We start from the raw sequence: 17,504 nt of genomic DNA, 5'->3' as shown, positions 1-17,504 counted from the left end.
ACGTTGTAGACTAGTCATGTTTTAAGACATCTGTTTTTACTGGTAGTTGCAGAAGGACAGCGCACACTACTCAGGAACCCTATAATTTATGGAAAACTACCAATTACAAGATGTTGCAATACAACTAGAGTAGGATAATACAAAAACAGGCCCCGCCATGCAAACAGTCTGCAAAGGCAACGAATGGCAGAAGCCAAGTATTTTTCAGCAATCAGCAAGTCAGTCGCAGCTTTGCCAACCTGGGCTTACTCATTCATAAACATAAGTTTCTGACTGGCAGCAAGATCAGTTGTGTATGCAGGGGTGTAGCTTCAGGGGGCGTTACACCCCCCTAAAAAATGTATTATTTAATAACTAGTTTGGTACAGGAGCTTTCGGTCGGGAATGACAAGGTGTCTGTTTGATTTCACCTGGGATTTTTAAATACTCCCTCAGACAAAAACACACACAAACACTAATCTCTAATAGGAAGATCTTAAAACATGGTTATATTTCCAAAAAAACTGTGTTATAAGTACCCTCTCAACTCAAAGTCTTATCCCTTTCTACTGGTCCTTTAACCAACCTCAAGCGCTGTTTCTTATATAATGATTAACATGATATGTATGCCAGCGTGATTGTTGAAAAATATGAAGGTCACACCCCCTCAGTCTTACTGACCAGGCTACACCCCTGTGTGTATGGCACGAAGTACAGAAAATTGTCAGGTTCACTGCGGATGTCTATGTTCTCAGCCCTGTGCCCATGATCGCTCAAAGTATACACTTTGGTCTTCAATAGTGTAATTGACGAATGGGGTTTATTAGTAACCATACCATATGAAAATAAGGGCCTTGATCCGGATCTATTGCTCGCATATAATACCATTTTGTATCTCTCTGTGTTGAGCAAGTTATTGTGCAACCTATTATAGCCCACAGTAGTGACTCTGTCAATAAGGTTAAATTGAAATTTTAGCTGAAATATTTTTCTCTGTTAAATCGCTAACAACTTTGGAACTTTCCAAGTATTCTGCACCCAACTGTTAGGAAAAAAATAAAAAATATGTGCAACCAAGATTAAGCCCAGAACTCTTACTGCTGATTAGCTAATGGATCCTTCAGTTAAATTGACTATTAAAAGTACCAGTGGAATTTGTTACAACACAAAGCAAATACAGGACAGAATCACAACACACTTCCACTACAAAACAGTATTTGATTCAACGTAATTAACATGATTGACAGAAAAACTGTTCAGTAGTTTGAGACTGTGTACCACTTCACTAATTTAAGATGCTTTTTTCCTTCTCTCAGCCAATTTGCAAAAATCCATTCCTCATTTCCAAACTTTATAGTAAAATGTACATTTTTGTGTTTACATTTTCAATTGAGGACAACAAAAAGTGGTTAACAACGTTCTTGTAAAGCTCTGAGCAGTGCATGGAAGCGAGGTGAAGCTATGGTTTGGCACCTCTGCTCATCATTGTAGTGGATCCTATTTAATTTTAATGGGAATCAAGAGTTTAGCTTAGCCTTTGGCTTGCAGGCCTGTGCCCAGTCATCCAGTGACTTTTAACCTATTTAACTTGCGCTGTTTTAGCACATTTATTTAATTATTTCTTCCAAGATGACTGCCATGGTTATAGTTAGGAAAATGTTTTATGTTATCAGTTCCACTCTGTGAAGGCATCATTATCAGCATCAAAGATAAATAAGATACATAGGTATTCACATTATGTACTTTCCCACTTTCGTATGACAGTAACATAATGTACCTTTTCAGGGAAATGTTTATATAATTACCGCCCAAAGCATTTCTCCTTATCTATTGTTTGGTAACATACCTGCGTCATGGGTCCTACAAGATCTGTATAAATACATCTCACACAGACAAGATAAGAGGGATGCCTACCAGATGCCGTTGACGCTGTCTATGGTACACGTCGCCTTGATGCTGACCCGGTTTTCCTCATTTCAAGGAAACGAGGGTTGGGAGGGTCTTCTCATGGAGTGGTACTAGCAGATTAGGTTTAAACACACCTAGCTCTTTTTAGGTTAGAGATTAGGTTCATCGTGCTAGGGTAATAGGGCCTACTTCATATTATATATGTTATTGCAAGATGGTGGGGGGGTCTTGGTATTCATGACTCATTTTTACCATTCGGTTTCTTGCATTGTTCATCATCCCAATTATTGCAACTCATGCAATTTACAGTAGATTGCAGTCTTGTTAATATGAATCTATTGAAAACTTTACTGCATCTCTTTCACAGCCTGTGCATGACTGAGACATGTTGTTCATGTGAGAAAAGGGTAATCTCCTTTCAACCATGACCTCCCTGAGATGTGGCACTTGAGTCCAAACGTAAAGGCTGCCACAAATCACCTTTCACTGTTTGGGTTTTTGGTGAGGTACTGCTTGTGAGCCGGGAGGGTTGGGCAGACAGTTGCGACTTGTTATAGGATTGGCCTAGTCGCCTACAAACAAAAAGTGCTGTCATCCCTAAACCAGCAGTCTTGCATACAGCAAGAGTCAAACTACAACATCATAAAGGACGAATTTCTCTGGCACTGAATCAAAATAATGGCCATTCAATGGAAGTTTAGAGAATATATGTTTGAAAAAACTATCATTGAGAAGATAGCAGCTGAAAAACGTTAGGCAAAGGCATGAAAGAAAGCTGCAGAATCGAAGGTACAAACACTAGAAACACCTGACGTAGGTCAGTAAATTGAGGCAGCCTTAACTTCCTCCCTTGCCATTCAGAGTATGACCTCACAAAAAGGTGCAGAAATTAAGGCCTGGCCAAATGTAAAACCCTGTAGCTAAGATTCGCTCTAGGTAGTCGAAATGGGTTATATTATGTTATCAGTGTTTTTGCAGCATGCTAATCACCTGTGAGGGTTTCCAGCCGCTCTGTGGCAGGTGTGGGAGGCCAGGCCTGGAGGCTGATAACTGGCAGTCTGAGGGAAATTAGAGGGTAGGGGAAGATAGTGAGGAGGGAGTTTAAGAATGTTGCCAAATGAAGTTCTCACTAAAGGCCAGTCCCTAAGACCAAAGTCTACTTAGCTCAACCAAAGGAAAAGACCATTGTGTACTAGGAATAGATAAGCAAAGCCTGGAAAAACACTACTACCTCCAACCAAAGTAGTCTAATTCTGGAAGCCGTGCCAAGCAACAGTAGTAGCAAATGATCTTTAAAAGTAGAGGTGCATAAGCACACGCACTGAACTGCAGCAAGCTACTTAACTAGCGAGACTTCGTATGAGTAGGGGTCCAAACACTGTATTGTACAGCACAACTGGAACAACATCACCCCCCTACCCAAAAACAGCCTCTCCAAATCATCAAGCATTTCAACAATCTGATCACTCCCTGCGCAGACTACCTCGTCCTCTGAAGCACAGCAATACACCACCATCAAGACCCCAGACCAGTTGGTACACAGAAATTCAGAAACTCGGCAGAAGTCAGAATGATGAAACACCATTGCAAATAACTAAAACACAAATAGGCCATGAGCCAGGACAATGCAGACAGGAGCACATTCAATTGTTCCCTAAGACGCTACGATCAGGACTACCAAATGCAATGCTCTAGCTGACCCATCAAAGCCACCATCAAGAGAAGCAAAGAAATCACTACTGTGAAAGATTTCACCCCACCATCAGCCACCAGCAACTCCGTAACCTCTTGCAGGACTTCAGCAACAAACTCACTGCCATTTACAGAAACTTCAACCTGCAACCAGACCAGACACAGCTCGCCAGACACCTCCCAATCTTATCAAAAGACCTAGTGGTAACCACATGGCCACCACATGGCCCTGTCATCACCCCAGAAGAAACTGCCATCACCATGAAGTTCATCCACTCAGGTGCCCCCATCGGACCCCTGCCCCCACTACGCACCTACTCTAGAGGACTACGACCCATCAGTGCCATGCTCACATTCATTTTGAATGCTTCCACCTATTCCGCGACCTTTCCTGATGCTTGGAAACATGCAACTGTCCTCCAATTGAAGAAGAAAAAAAAAATATATATATATACCTCTGTGGACCCTTCAGTCTGGAGTTTGCAAGTGGTGAACTCTTTGCTACCATTCTTGGCCAAGGTCTTAGACAAACCTATTAACAGGCACCTCACTGAATACCTTAACAACCAACTCCTCAACACCAGTCGATCTGGTTTCACACCCCAACCAAAGCATCAAAATTGCCCTTATCACTGACACAGATTACATTTGCATGACTCTGGACAGAGGAGACATGGCAGCCCTCATCCTCCTAGACCTCTTTACAGCATTTAATAATCTTCCACCCCATCCTCATCCAATGCCTACATGACATTAGAATCAAAGGACACGCACTCCAATGGATCTGCTCCTTCCGGACTCAACGGACCCAGTCAATCAGCCAGACACTGTACATCCAAGCCTGACCCTCTTCAATGCATATATGATCCCTCTAGCCAGCATCATCTGCTCTCACGACATCAACGTTCTCGCCTACGCCAACGACACACACACACACACACACACACACACACACACACACACACAACTCATTCTCTTCCTCATAGCCAAGACACCCAGTGCCTCAATCTAGAGGGTGATTTCAGCCAGGCAGGCATTTAACTTGATAAACAGTGTCTGAAGCTGAACAGCGACAAGACCGAAAGTGTGATCAAGAAAAGCACATCATCGTGACACCCCACCTGGTGGCCAACAGCCATACCCACCACCCATGCTAAGAACCTCAGGATAATCACAGATAGCAAACTCAACATGACTGCCCGAGTCAACGCCTCATGCTCCCATCCCCTTAAGATGCTGCGGAAGATGTTCAAACGGAAAACTGGAAAATCACAAGCAAGCTGGACTATGGGAACACCTTCTACCCAGGGATCCCAAAAAAAAAAAAAAAAAAGGCTGCGGACCATTCAGACCGCAACCAGACTCATTCTCAAGCTCCCATGCCACTCACATCACAGTACACCTGATACAGCTCCACTGGTTCCCCAATCGCAAACTATCACATTTCAAAACACCTCACCCACACTTTCAAGACACTATAGCACTGGACCAGCATACCTCAACAATCGCATCTGCTTCCACAAACGTTCCAGACACCTCTGCTTGTCTGGATTCCTACTTTCACAAACTCCATGTAAATGGAATACCAGATGTTGAGCCTTCTCCTACATCGCTCCTAAAGCATGGAACAACCTGCTGCTACACACAAGAGCTTCTTCCTCTTTTCTTGGATTCTGCAAGAAGCTGAAGCCTTGGGTTTTTGACCATAAATGTGGCTAGACACCTGCTAAGTGCCAGGATACCCTTCCAGATCACAGTGTACTCTATAAATCAGCATAACATAACAATTTAAACAAAGTGGCTAAAAGTCCATCATTTCTGAAGAGGACCCGTGAAGTATTCTACTTAAAGAAAGGGGTGGCTATATTGTGCTTTTACCTCACAATTTCCTAGAAATGTCTAAAAAACTACAAGTGACAGTTCAGAAAATGAACTTTGACGTGGCGTCACTTTTCTCATAGAATCTTTTTTCACTTTTACACGTTGCTTAACTTTTTTTTTCCACCCTGCACCTTCCACATGGATTCTTAGTCTTTTGGTCTGACTTGGAACGTCCTTGGACGGTCACGGGAAAATACACAAACTGCCAGGTCATAGAGTCAGACAAATTTCCCAGTTTCCTTCAGTGATACTGTGGCTCAGGCTTGGACATTTCAGGTTTGGAAAAGTTCAGACAGACTAAACACACATTACAAGGTACGGTATCAGACGGGAGCGGCAATTAACACTCAAATATCAGCTTCAAATATATATTTGTCAACAACCACCAAGCATAAAGAGATTCTTTCTTGCATAACCATTCATCATCAGCCCATCAAGTGGGAAGAGTTACCACCATTATCATTGTTCCCCAGGTTTGGGCACCATGAAACACGTCGACCATGTACCACAAATTAAAGTATAGCCTAGAATTCGCCTAATTACTCAACTTCAGTCGACATCATAACTGCAACACCTTCTAGACAACGTAACTGAGAAAGTATCAGCAAAGTCAGCAACTGTGTGCTGTCCATCACAACTAGAGTGATACAGGTTGTGCCACTGACTTTGAAATGCTGACCTACAGTACTCCGCTGACGTTTTGTGGATCACATTTTCAAGCACCAGAGCAGGCTGTGTGCTAGCCCATCACACATGTGGTTTCTCAGCATCTAGCAATGCAGAGTAGCGCCTCTAATGCAGCGCTGTAAAGCGCCAGACCCTTGCAATGACAGGAAGTATTTGTAGTGGGGTGCAGCTCAAACACCCACGTGCATAAACCACCACTGCTAAGCCTTTCTTTGGTGCAAGGGCTGACTGCAAGATTTGGAGAAGTCCAGGACTTGCACCCAGAGCTTGCTGGCCATGGCAGACATCTATAGATTATGCCCATAAGGCTTAGGGTTGCATGGGTGCCAAACAGCTTCAAAGGTTATTGGTCATATAAACGGTGATGAAACCCCTCCCACCCACAAACAAGGCATACCTGCCTCCCATACACAATTCCTGAATAATATTCAAATTATAGCAGGATCACACAGTTTTACGCCAAGAAAACCATGAAACAGACCCATAGTTCAAAGGAAGTGCACAGTAAAGTATTTGAGGGTGCCAATTCTAGAGACCCCGAGTCACTCAAAATCAGAATCTGCAGAAATGTAAGCCCACAGATGGAATTTTCAAACTAAGTAAAATGTGCACTTATGCTTGATTTGCTGCGTTTGGTGTTATGAGGGTTAAGTTAGAATAGGCTAAGTGGTAGAAAAAAATCGTGTGCATTATGAATAAAAAAATGTAAAAAAAAAAAAAAAAAAAACACACCAAGCTTTCATAAATGATGGATATTTCAAAACGATTTACATGGCTATTCTTAACTTACAAATACGTAAAAATATATATTAAAACCAATACATTTTCTCCTACAGTGGACAAGACAAGACAAATTATGCGGCATTATGCACCATATTTTTGATAGTATTAATAAATGTGGTCACTTTTACACATAGATATAGTATTTGGGCAAATATTTCACCTCACTAGAATCGGTTTCAGAACTAGGCAAATAAAAGTTGACAAGTTAACTTTTGCAAAGGGCCTTCCAATGTGCGTGAACATATAACGCCACGCTTTTAGTAACTTTTGATCTGTTTGGGCTCAAAATAAATTGGGGGGGGGTTAAATTCCACAGAGTATGCAGCAGATGGTGGATTATGAGGCAAATGTGACAAATCTACAATTATGGGGAAAAAGCCAAAGCTGCAGAATCGCATAATTCCAGTGGCACTGATTATAATTCAACTTTTAATAACGTGGCTAGACTAGTTCAAATGCGATCAGCCTTCAAGCAGTTTGTAAATCTTTAAGAAATATGAATTACCTTCGAGGTAATCCGTGATATTAGGAATGAAGGCCATGGGCCTGACAATGCTAGTTTCTTTTTACAGCCTAGGGTAGTTATTCATGCCACTGCACCGCATTAGGAAATTCCCAGGGCTAGTTAATATTATATCAGACAGCCAACAGAAAGACAAGCATATTTAGCTAAAGTAGTTGTTACTAACAAAAAAAATGCTACTCGATGATTGTGTTAAAGACTAAAGTTAATGAACCAGTCCGATTCTCTCTAGAAATGTGGTGCACTGAGGCCCTTAATAGCCACAGTATTCCTTAAAAGTGTCGGGGCACTGTATAAACTCCAAACCAGGCCTAGTTGCAAATAGGAGGTACAAATTCGCACATCGTGGTCATTTGGTAGATTTATATATGGAATTTTAATTACCATCCTGCATTCTCCAATAAATTCCGCAAGATCGCTGGTGGTACAGAGCAGTTGTAGTAGCCCATTCCAATGTAGGACCTCCATATCTTATTCTTGCTAGCAATCTCGTGAAGAGTGCGGAGGATTTCATTTTCACCTACAAAAAAACAACAACAAAAAAAACACAATAATAATAATAAAGTAAGTACATTTTTATTTGAATAACGTGGCCTTTAAGTACACTATAAGCCTAATACCAAATCCTTTTGTAGTTTAGATATGTAAATAGTCAGTTACACTGTCCTGCCATCTGGATAACCAAGAAAACCACCATGGTTAATCAAATTATAAGGGTATACAAGTATTACTTTAGCATCAATGTGAAGAAAGTGTCTCACTCCTTAAGCTCCAGAATACGATACTTTGAGTTTGCTATTGTAATAGGTCTTGTGTTTAGGTTTAAAAAAAACAAATCCAAGTTTAAAAATGAGTTTACTGGGAGAGGGTGATAAATGACTATGTGACCCAATGCACGCCTGGACACTCTTAACGGAGTAAAAGTTGCTTCAGCAGCAGTCCTACACAAACATATCAGGCCAACTCCAACAATAATGAAATTGTGCACCATCTGGTGAGAAAACCATATCCTTTTATGTGGTTCAGAGAAATCATTTACGCAGCCTTCCAGGTCAGTGGAGAGAAGAGTTGGTGGTAGTGGTGTTTGGGGGTAATGAGGCAGTGGCGTTTGATGAAAAGCTGAACTAACAAAACTAATTTGAGATCTTGGCACAAAGAAGTCTGGCAGTATAAAACTTCCTACAATCACCACCCACCTGCATGTTTGAAAAATAGAACACTTTTCACCAGGTTTAACCACTGCAGACATTTGCCGAGACTTAGCACAAGTATTTCTCCAGTAAATAGCAAAATGTTCTGCATCATTCAGAAAACAAAATATGGAACTACCCAACCTGAAGGGTGTAGGCAATGTGTGGGAATATGGTATGAATGAGGCAGCAACTGAGGCCAAGTTAGCCACACGTTGAGGCTGCTAGTAAAAAAATATATCATAGACCTGTTTTAAGAAAACTACAAAGGGGAATACCAGGTATGTACCTACCTTGGTAAAAAAGCATTTGGCTTCCCAGGTCAAGAATTATTTCGGCATTGCATTCTAATACGTGGCAAATCTATTCTCTCCCACTAAAGTGCTAACATCTAGTTTATCATTAAAATTAGTCTTAAATTCATTTTCTTGCTGTTGCACAAGAAATCCCTGAGCAAAACGGGGTTGGACTCAGAACTTTTCATCCTCCACGAATTCCTAATATGAGATTCAGCTCTTGGTGGGCTAGGTGCACGGTGCCTCTCCAGATACAAACAACAACCTATGATGACGCCTTGGGTGCTGAAAGGCACAACAGACTAGGTTAACGCTGTGACCAAGCCAACAGTACCTTATGTGAGACTTCTGCTGTGACCTGGGTGTCTCTGGACCGCCAGAAGCCCGACCACCAATGTTAAAGCTGCCTTCCTGCACTCCCTTCGCCAAATCCCTCTTCAGCTGCAGGTACACAGGTGGGTGCATCTAACAGGGACAGATTACATTCCATGTCTGACTAAAAACTGTTGATGGGGTGGAAAGGCAGCCTTATGCATCCCTAGGAGCAAGTTATGCCATTCGTATCTCTTGAATAATGCACTGCGATGTAAAATTCTATAATACCTTATTTTCTGTTCCCTTCTGTCCCCTCACTCTCAAATTTGTCCTTCTGCCCCCCCCCCCCCCTCCCAATCTATCGGGCAGACACCCAATTCTGACTACCTACAACACATGATCAATCTATCAAGTGAAATACTAGCAAAAAGCCACGCTCCTTCTGCTACCTTTCCCTCTCCACAACATTGTGTCTCCTCCCTTCCTCTCTCCAAGTCCCTAATTTCCAAGTATATTTCTCCTTCAGTGCTTTGACTTTACACTGGAAGAGACGTCTAGACCAATACAAAGAGAAACAATATGCACTGTATTGGACTTATCACCCGCATACGTATGCATTGATTACACCAGTTTTGCAATGCAGATGTATTGTTTGATACTAATTGACCTAAGAGTCAATGAAATTATGTAATCTTGTGAAATCTGAAGAACACTCTTGCCTTGTTCAGTTGTTAGTCTCTGCAAAGCTTAATAAAATGTGTTGGAAAAAAAAAATAACCACACAGTTCATCCGATTCACGCAGAACAGCTGAGTGTCAGACCAGCTTTTTTCGGATTTTTGCTACACATATGAAATTGAGTTTTCTAAAATGCCTGTATGTCTTATGGCTCGTTAGATATTTTTATGGAATGTCTGGTGACAAATTGACCATTTTAGCACAGTTTTCCCAAAATTTGCTTGGAGCGTGCAAGTCATCAACAACCTTGAAGTAGGAGTGACTTATTTAGCACACCATAAGATATTGCAATATTTCCTCCAATTGCTCTTTAGGAACTTACTTGGCTTTAGGAAAATGGCGCTGTAAAATGAAACTGTAGTTGGCCCCATTTTTTTTTCAAATTTTCATGTGGGTCTCGTGGGTGGAGGGGAAATCCCCCTGCCGAAATCCCTTCCTCTCACTCCGGAAATCCCTTCTTTAAGTGTAACCTACTCACTCTGTACATTTCTGGGTGGAAGTTTATGGCACATCACTTACCAAGATCAACAGTTGCACCGCAACTATCCCTTTGTCAATTGCTCATCCTACAGAGTCTTTGACATCATATTTCTGCAATATCCAATAATCAAGTAAGAATGCTCTTGTCCAAAGAGCATGCAAAGCAGACTGGAGGGGATCTGGCACAAAGTTAGCGGGGCTAGATGTACAGCAGTTTATGCATATAGAGAGGAGGGGGCTATGAAGAATATGAATGACCTTGGTGTGTTAGGAAATATTGGCATCGTAGGCTTATACGGGTCCCCAGAAAAGACAAGACCTCAAAAAAGCAGTGGAAAGGAAACATACACAATGCCTTTACATATCATTTAAGCTAACCCTCAGTATATACTTAGCCAAGACTGGTCTGACTTATGCCAATGACTTATTTCACATTGCATTGTGTTGTGTTTAGTTTTCTGCGATTGGGCTATCGCACTACTGAGTCAGCACCACATTTGGGTTTTGCCTCTTGACCCAGAAATCTTCTAAGTAAAAAGGACAAGATTCTGTACAGTGCAACTTCAGCTGGTCTCAAACAAACTGCAGCTCTCACTGTGCGGTTAGAAAGGAAGTCTCACTGGAGCCGCACTCTAATCAATCTAAAATGGTGAAAGAAAATTCATGGCCACCCTAGGTTTGGTGAGTGCCACAGCCAACCCTTCAACCATACTGTGGACAGCTTTCCTAACATTGATATCACCGCTGTACTCCTAAATGGCCCAGTACTCACAGTATGTATGTATATTCACGTAAAAAAAAAAATCAAAGGTTACAGGGACTTTATAGTTAGGCTCATATTTTAAAGGTAACAAACCATAGAAATGCAACAGTTATAGTTAGTTAACTCAAGTAACTATAACTTGAGCCCTAAGGTAACTAGAACTTGCGCCATCGCCATTCACTGCTAATGACCCTGCAAATTATAGCACTAATGACGTCTTTGAAGCAGAGTCCCAACATGGCTGACAACATTTCCTTGTTGAAGTGTTGTCAGCCAATCAGATCTCAGCAAGAGATCGGGAGGGGGCACGAATCCTTCACATCCCTATTTATACAAATTTAAATTTCCGTTAATTTCTCTACAACTATTGAATGGATTTACACCAAATAACAAAGACCTCTTTCTGGACCAAGAACAATTTTTCCGCCAAATTTGGTGTAATTCTGTCCAGTGGTTGACACCATTGCGGTTCAAAATCCCCATGGAAAAATGAAAAGGGAAAGTGCATTTTGGGCCTCCACTTTGTCAGCCCCCGCTGGACAGACCACCATGAAACTTTCCAGCCAGCAACTGATGTGACATCTGTTGTTTTTTTGAAAAATGTTGTCAAGTTTCATCAAGTGGCACCAAAGTTATTAGCAAAACTAGGTCCCAACTATAACTACCTAGTGGTGATAACCACTAGGTAACAGAGCTTCATACCACATCTGCTGTGCCCATACTCTATACACAATCACTAACCATCACAGCCCATCAAGGAAATCATCCTGTATCTCAGCAATGTTACTACCCACAACCTGAACAGATATCAGCGGTACTATTATCTTAAGAGACATGTTGGCACCTTTCAAAATAACCAAATACACTACACAGTTATAAAAGGCCTTGCAGTTATGGTCAAGGTCTGTCATAACAAATTAAAGAAACTAAAAAGAATGATCACATTCCAGTAAGTGGGGCCATGTCAATTGTTGGTAATGTGACAGAACTTTGCCAAGCAGAGCCCAAAGATCACCTCTTCTTGCACCTACAATCTCAATCTTACCGAGGCAGGCAGTCCTGCTCATGAAGAGAAAGATCTACAAGTCAGGAGTTAACCTCTCCACTTCACACCCTAGGCGACATCAAAGCTGGAGAAGCACGTTGGGCATAAAACTCCTCAAGAATGTTGGGTAACATTCTCTTTAGTACCACTGAAGTCCAAGCAAGCGTTGCGGCAGAAGTCCCTTTTGGAGAAAAAGTTGACACTGCAGCAATGGAGCACTTACCACTTACACTGAGATGCTACACATCCACCCACTTCATTCTTATTTATGAAACAACAAGATCAGAAAATAGGATTTTGAATGCCTGCGTTCACCGTTTCGCTACCAAATTGGGAACACCATCACAGGAGAAAGAAAATAGAGTCCAGCCACCAGCCGGCATGATACTTAAGAAACAATGTGTCATCTTGAAGTCCTCTTTCAGTGGTCCACATACTTGCCAAAGGCATATGAGAGTCTCATAGGCGGGGAATATCTCTCCCCAAATTCAGTGGCGCCACTAAAAATATATGTGTAACGGTCACCTACATATAATCTGGCACAAATTAGGTACAGCTAACACCCAGACAATGTTAACAAGCTTAAACATGATAACATAATGAAGTAATCCTATTCCACAATGTACTGCATAATTAGCTCGCCCTGCCCCGCTACATAATTCCAGTGGCCCAGCTTATAATGCATACACCTCATATGAACAGTAAACGTACGTTAAACTTTTGTTCCGGTAGTAAAGCTTAGTTGGTTAATACAATCACTTCAGATGTTTGTGTCTAATCGGAGGGTCATAGATTTTAATCCTGTTGGTGCATTGAGGAATAATTAATAAAGTGCTATGGAGTCTCTGCCTGGCAGAAAACACTGAATATAAAATAAATAATTAAGCAAAAAACCGAACCTAGTATAAAATAAGAAGTTGCAGCTTAAAACAAGCATCGACAAAGGTAAAAGGTTTCACCTTTGGGATTTAATTGCATTGCCAATGCCTTTTGGTGATGCTTTACAGTGTTGGGCTTTAACCCCAATTCTGTGCAGCATCATCAAAAATAAAATCAAAAGGGTCGATGACTTGGCTGCTGCTCTAGGGTGCATCATTCCACTAGCAAGAACTTGTGTGGATATGAATTTGAGCACATGCATCAGAACAAATGTGTGCCAGTGGAATATATGTTTTTTGTAAACATATCCAAGATTGAGGACGCCCCTTCAATTGGTAAATACATAAATACTTTTTCAGCTCAAAAGAGCAAATGTAAATTTGTGTAAAAAAAAAAATACAAACACAGGTGTTGGAGCAACAGTAGCTAATGTGGAGTGGATGGGGTGGGGGGGAGGAGAAGGGAGCAACGAGAGAAAGAGCAACGAGAGAAAGAGAAAACCACACAAGACACTGCAAATAACTCAGAAGTGAGATCAAGGGGAGCAGAGGAGAAGCACACGAGAAAAACATGGAGTGCAGCATGGGCATTTGTGGAGAGCACAGGGTGGGGGGGGGGGGGGGGAAATGAAGAGAAAAGGAATGAGCTGAAAAACAAGTGTACTTTCATGGAGTGCTTAACCAAAAAAGGAAAAAAAAAGTTTCCTAGAAGTGACCAGTGGAAGGACCGACGTAAGGCAGTGAGATACGGTAAAGAGGCTATGCTCCAGGTGAGGGATAAAGACAAGATAGACAAGTTGGGACGAGTAAAGCTATTAAATAATTGCCAACCAAGATAGGCAACGGCAGGATGTAAGCCCCTGTAAGCTCTGGCACTGTCTGGTATGCTCCACCTAAAAATCTATTTAACACAGCATAAGATCGGTTCCCCTGTAGTTTTTAGATTTGTTGATTAATTAACTAACTAACTACACAAATGTACAGTTCTTACAGGTAACAAGCAGAGACTTAGAGAGAAGGCTGGTCTCTTTAGCTGTCAGGTACCCCTCTGGCTTCACAGTACAGGAGGCCTTCTCTTCACCTTTTAGCCCTTGGTAACTCAAGATCAGCAGTAACAGTTTACGAGCATTGTTTTTTTTTTTTACCAAACAGTATGAGAAATATTTTGGTAAAAGTGAGAAGTCTTAGGAATGTAATTAAAAAGTGGATAGGATCAACTGGGACTATGTGAAGAACCTTTAAAAATAGTTTTGCATAAATTTTAGCAACATGTACACTATCCATATTAGCTCCCTCAGCAAAGTATACTATTTGGATTGCAAGCTCTGAACCCCCACACAATCTGCCTACTTACTCCTTTTTCAACCTCCTCTTCTGTCGCCTTCTCTTTTGTCAATGTACTACGTTTGCCATTCACTCACTAACACTTTCACTGTTCCCTCTACCTCGCTTTTTTGAGGGCCTTTCTACCCCTCTCATTTTATCCTGTCCCCCTCAACAATCATCCATCATTTTCACTCCTTCCTCTGTGATCCTTTTCACCGTCTGTTCTCCGGCCTCTTATCTGACCAACTTACGCTTGCTTTCTTCTTATTGTTCACTCACAGATCCTACGTGTTGTGTTTTTTTTTTTATATATATATATATATATATATATATATATATATATATATATATATACACACACACACACACACACACACACACACACACCCCTCTTCCCTCCTTTCTCACCATTGTTTCCCTGTTAACTCTTCATCCTCTCCATCTTATTCTTCCCCTCTCCCCTTCTCCTGTGTTCCACACTCTGTCTAATCTTCCCTGCACTTCTGTTCACTTGGTCTCCATCCCTCTGCTCCTGCTGGGAGAAGCCAGCACAGCTGCTGGAATTGCAAAGGTGTCCTTCGAATACTTCTATCCATCAGCCCTTCACGGTCCTCTGCTCACAGCAGTTTTGGTCATACCCACATGTTGGCGGGAAAAAGAAGCACTGTTAAGTAAATACGGAATTTCACTCTTCTACCCGAGCCGGCTGTGTGTAACAGTGCGAGTGTGCGTGGGGGGGGGGGGGGGGGGGGGGGGGGGGGAGAGGCCTGTCTCCCAGCACACTCACAAGCAAACACTCAATCCTGCACTAACACACAAAACACACACACAGTCTGGATGTGAGGGCTATAAATGTTGCATTGTCCGTCTAGCACTTGCCACCAATGCCGTCCCACAGCAAAAGCTTTTTCAGGCATAAACACTCCTACGACATTAGGGCTGTAATGTATTGTATTTACATATCGCAGTGCTATTTGTCATAAAGAACTGCCCCCTCTGTCACCCTGTAGTTACTCGATCATTCCCCGGGAGTACTGGTAGAGTGTGGAGATGGTAAGCAGTTAGACTGAGGTGAAGGGGCCGGTTGTACGCAGCTCTCCTGCGTTTCTCCACATTGTGCTGAGGCCTCACTTGGAGAATTAAACACATTTAGAAATTCAACTTGTGTCCACTTTGCTACAAATTTGGCGACGAGGGGCCTGGGTGCAAGGCCCAACGCCGACTAGAGAGTAGGTTGCAGAAGAATCGTGGTACCCTACTCTACATGGCAGTCCGAACCACACTACCAACTGACGCGCAGTCAGCAAAGACCATTTTCGCAAAGCAACTTTTAGCAGGAGAGCGATCTCAAGATTTTACATTTCGTAGTTAATGTCGCGGCATTGATTAATCGTGACTGCCGCCGTCTCATTTGAACTCCAACACTATTGCAACACCACTGCTTCCCAACACCTGCGCTGTCTCGCACGCTCACTCATTCATTCATTCATTCATTCATTCACCCATTACTTCCTCGATGCCACTGCTCTCTCGCACCGACCGCTGACAGCACCTGCACTCTCTGGTACCCGATTTTCTTGGGAACAAATAACTTGTTAAGTCTACGAGCTCTGATAGAAATGCCACCTGCGGATAGAAGAATTAAAACTAGTAGCGCTACTGCTTATGAACTCCAAGTCTACAAGCAGCAACAAAGCGCCTCTTGTACTTCTGTTATACATGGCATAGGGGTAGAATTGTCACAACTGTCCCCACTGCCAGCTGTCAAATTCTGCTTAGTGTGTATATTTATGCTAGTTTTTTTTTTTTTTTAATCTTTAAGTCCAGCAATATGTGAATGTTTATTCAATACACCTATATTTAACAGACCAAACAAACCCATTTTGAATTCCCTCGGCCACTGATTTTAGATTTGCGTGACCTCATCCGACGTGTCTGTAAAAAAGGCCTTTTGTCCTGAATCGTGACCCTTTGTCCTGAATTTTTACGGTCGCTGTCCAAAATTTACTTACTGGGCAGGTGGCAACCCTGATTACCGCTCAAATGAAGAAAAAAGCTGAAATAAATGCGGTCACACTCCCAGCCCTGAGCGCTCATTGCACTTTAGTCGTAATCACAACACTATCCAAAAAACATCCTTCTCTTGCTTGCTAATCTCAAGCTGGTGCGGGGGGAGCCAAGGGGGAGGGGGGCGGGGGGCATTATCCTGGCACAGAAAGCTTTACACAATGGCTTTTCTTGTTATTATTTCAATGCCCAGAGAGCACATTCCTTCGCCCTGACTGCGTAAGCCTCTTAACATCAGAGAGAATAGTTGAGCGTCCGACCAGGGCGCGCTGCTGGACGGACATGGCCTCCGCGTTAACCCCTCACCCCAGGGCTTCTTTGTGCTTACTTTTTGTAAGGATCTAGTCAGGAGTTAGTCAACAAAATGACCAGGGGGATGCCAGCGGGAACACCAGCAAACGAGTCTTAGCACTGTACTTTAATACACTGGACTACGGCTGAAAAGCTGCTATCAAATCTTAGCTTCAGTCACTCAACGCATCCCAAACCAGCAATAGGAAATACTTTGGATGCAGATCAAAGTCCGTAGCAAAACTTTAACGAATAAATGGACTTTTGAGGTGAATTCCATTAAAAAAAAAAAAAGTGTGTGTCTAGAGGCAAGAATTTGTCGCAGCCAATTAGCATTCGTGTAACCATTCAGGTTTTAATCTATGGTTACCAAGCAAAAGCTGACGTCTCTGCGTGGAAATTAAACCAGATAGCCGCCGGAAGCGGACGTAGAAACATGCAAGTACCGGGGGATCATTAGAGCGGGGTCCCCAGCAGGTGACTCCACATGACAGGCATCCCTGTCCAGTCCTGGCACTGCTTCTAGGCACCTCTGCTTGGACCCAAATGGTCTGTGGACTGGAGCGAACGTTACAACTCCCAGAATGTTGTGAAAGTAAAGTTCAGGACTGGAAAAGTATCCCTGGTTCCCAAGACCCAGACTAGTTACAACCCTTTAAAATC

At 42.4% G+C, this 17,504-nt stretch overlaps 1 protein-coding gene across 1 annotated transcript in view; it reads right to left on the bottom strand.

Annotated features, from left to right (window-relative positions):
* Positions 1–17,504, bottom strand: part of GLDC (glycine decarboxylase) — a 183,823-nt gene that overhangs the window by 115,055 nt on the left and 51,264 nt on the right. Inside the window, exon 3 of the mRNA XM_069230125.1 lies at positions 7,838–7,973. Within this exon, the coding sequence (XP_069086226.1) occupies positions 7,838–7,973 (136 nt within the window). The remainder of the gene's footprint in view (positions 1–7,837; positions 7,974–17,504) is intronic.

This window comes from Pleurodeles waltl, chromosome 1_1 (assembly GCF_031143425.1).
Source record: "Pleurodeles waltl isolate 20211129_DDA chromosome 1_1, aPleWal1.hap1.20221129, whole genome shotgun sequence".
In the NCBI taxonomy this organism is placed as follows: Eukaryota; Metazoa; Chordata; class Amphibia; order Caudata; family Salamandridae; genus Pleurodeles; species Pleurodeles waltl.
The sequence above is the reverse complement of the archived record's forward strand: the minus strand, read 5'-3'. Positions and strand labels throughout refer to the sequence as shown.